At 69.5% G+C, this 1,920-nt stretch overlaps 1 protein-coding gene across 1 annotated transcript in view; it reads left to right on the plus strand.

The window, feature by feature from the left end:
- Positions 1 to 1,794: 1,794 nt before the first annotated feature.
- Positions 1,795 to 1,920, plus strand: part of TRIM28 (tripartite motif containing 28) — a 6,261-nt gene continuing 6,135 nt past the window's right edge. Inside the window, exon 1 of the mRNA XM_007457486.1 lies at positions 1,795 to 1,920. This exon is cut by the window's right edge and continues 305 nt beyond it. Within this exon, the coding sequence (XP_007457548.1) occupies positions 1,901 to 1,920 (20 nt within the window). The 5' untranslated portion in view covers positions 1,795 to 1,900.

Here is a 1,920-nt window from a genome sequence, read left to right on the forward strand (position 1 = left end):
GGGGGGGGGGGGGGGGCGGGGGGGGGCCAGTCGGGGGGGGGGAGGGGCCTCGCGCGGACCGGGCGGTGGGCGCTCCGGCTGCTGAAGGGGCGGGGCGGGGCCCGGATTTGGGGGCCGCACTCGAGCTGGAACAAAGGCAGGCGCGGAGACAATAGGCCCGAGTTCCCCCCAGGCCCTGCGGGAACAAGAGCAGCGCCGGACGCACTTCCACCACCGCCACCTACACCGCGTGTGGGCGCCTAGGGGAGCTGGGGTTGGGGAGGCTGCGCCCCGCTCCCCTGAAGCTTTTGCGCGGTCGAGCCCGCGGGAGGCGGAGTAGGGCCTGGGGGCTGGACGTGCCGGCCCTCCAGATTCTGTGCGTCGTCTCAAAGCTGCCGCCCAAGCCCCCCACTGGACTGGCAACCGCAGGACTGAGGAGCCCTGCACAGGGACGAAGGCCCACCCCAGGCAGAGGCTCCAAGGCACCCTTGCCTCAAGTATTCTCCGTGCCTAGTGACTTCAGAGAGGATCCCCTCCCACAGGCCCCACTCCCACCTCCGACGGGATCCACTCCCACTGATCTTGCTTTCCTCTCCGTCAGGACCCCTTCCTCCGCCAGCTCCAGCCTTAGGCCCTGCTTCCCTCCTTCTCAGCTCAGACAGGACTCCTCTCTCCCCACGGACCCTGCCCCACCCCCCAGGATTCTCCTCACAGACTCTGCTTCTCTCTCAGACAGGATTCCCACAAAAAGACCGTGTTTCTCTCGAATAGGATTCCTCCTCCAGGCCTAGCTTCCCCCATCTGACAGAATTCTCACCAGACACTCTACGTCCTTCCTCAGACGGGAACACCCTCCCCGCACGCAGATCCTGCTCCCCACTGAGGCAGGCTTCCCCTCCCTACAGATCCTGCCTCCGCCCACGGATGGATCGCCCCACGCAGACCTTGCTTCCCCCTCAGAATTTCCCCACTGTTGCGGTTCATTCCGCCCGCTTGAAGAGCATCAAGGCCAGCGCAGTGGCGGGCTGAAAGATGGCAAGGGGCGCTTGCAGCGCCAGGCGGGATTTCAGTCTCGGTGTTCTGAGCCCCGTGGGATCTATTTGATTTAGCCAGGTTTCGGTGTTTCTCATGTTAAACAATAAAAAGGTTAAAACCCCAAAGTCTGCGTCCCGGTTTAGAAGAGTTCTTCCTCCACGGGATGGGGACCCTTCGCCCCTCTCCCTGGGCCCAGCTTCTTCCCTAGCTCTCGGCCCCGCCCCCTCTTGGGGAACGCTAGCCGACGCAGCAACTGGAGACCTCCCCAGGCGGGCAAAGGGGCGGGGATCGAAGTGGAAGAACGGACTGCCGGCGCGCGTGCGGAGTAAGCGGCCTGGAGAAGGGACTACAATAACGGGCGCGAGCCCGGCCGGTGGACCAGGCTGCGGCGGCGACGACGCAGATGCCCCGCCCCTGCCGCACGAGCGGCTCTGCGGGTGGTGGAGGCGGGGGGGGGAGGAGCCCGCTCAGGCGCGTGCGTACTCCTGGCCTCCCCGGCCGCGGCCGGCCCCGGCCCCGCCCCCGGGCGCGAGGCGCCCAGTGCGCGTGCGCGACGGCGTCGGCGCCAGTTATTTCTGTCCCGCCCCCCAAGCGCGGCTCTTTCTGCGAGCGGGCGCGCGGGCGAGCGGTTGTGCGCGTGCCGCGTGGCGCTGGTCTCGATCGCTGCTGAGAAGGAAGCGCGGGCGGCGGCGGAGGCGGGAGAGCGGGCAGCGGCCGGCCGGGCGGAGGCAGCGCCCCGCGCGCAGCGGGCGGCGACCTAGGCGGCGCGTGGCGGCGCTAGGCCTCGGGGCGGCAGCGGCCCAGCCGTTGGCGGCGAGCGCGTCTGCGCCTGCGCGGCGGGCCCCGCGCCCCTCCTCCCCCCCTGGGCGCCCCCGGCGGCGTGTGAATGGCGGCCTCGGCGGCGGC

The sequence above is a fragment of the Lipotes vexillifer genome, unplaced genomic scaffold (genome assembly GCF_000442215.2).
Source record: "Lipotes vexillifer unplaced genomic scaffold, Lipotes_vexillifer_v1.1 scaffold995, whole genome shotgun sequence".
NCBI classification, from domain to species: domain Eukaryota; kingdom Metazoa; phylum Chordata; class Mammalia; order Artiodactyla; family Lipotidae; genus Lipotes; species Lipotes vexillifer.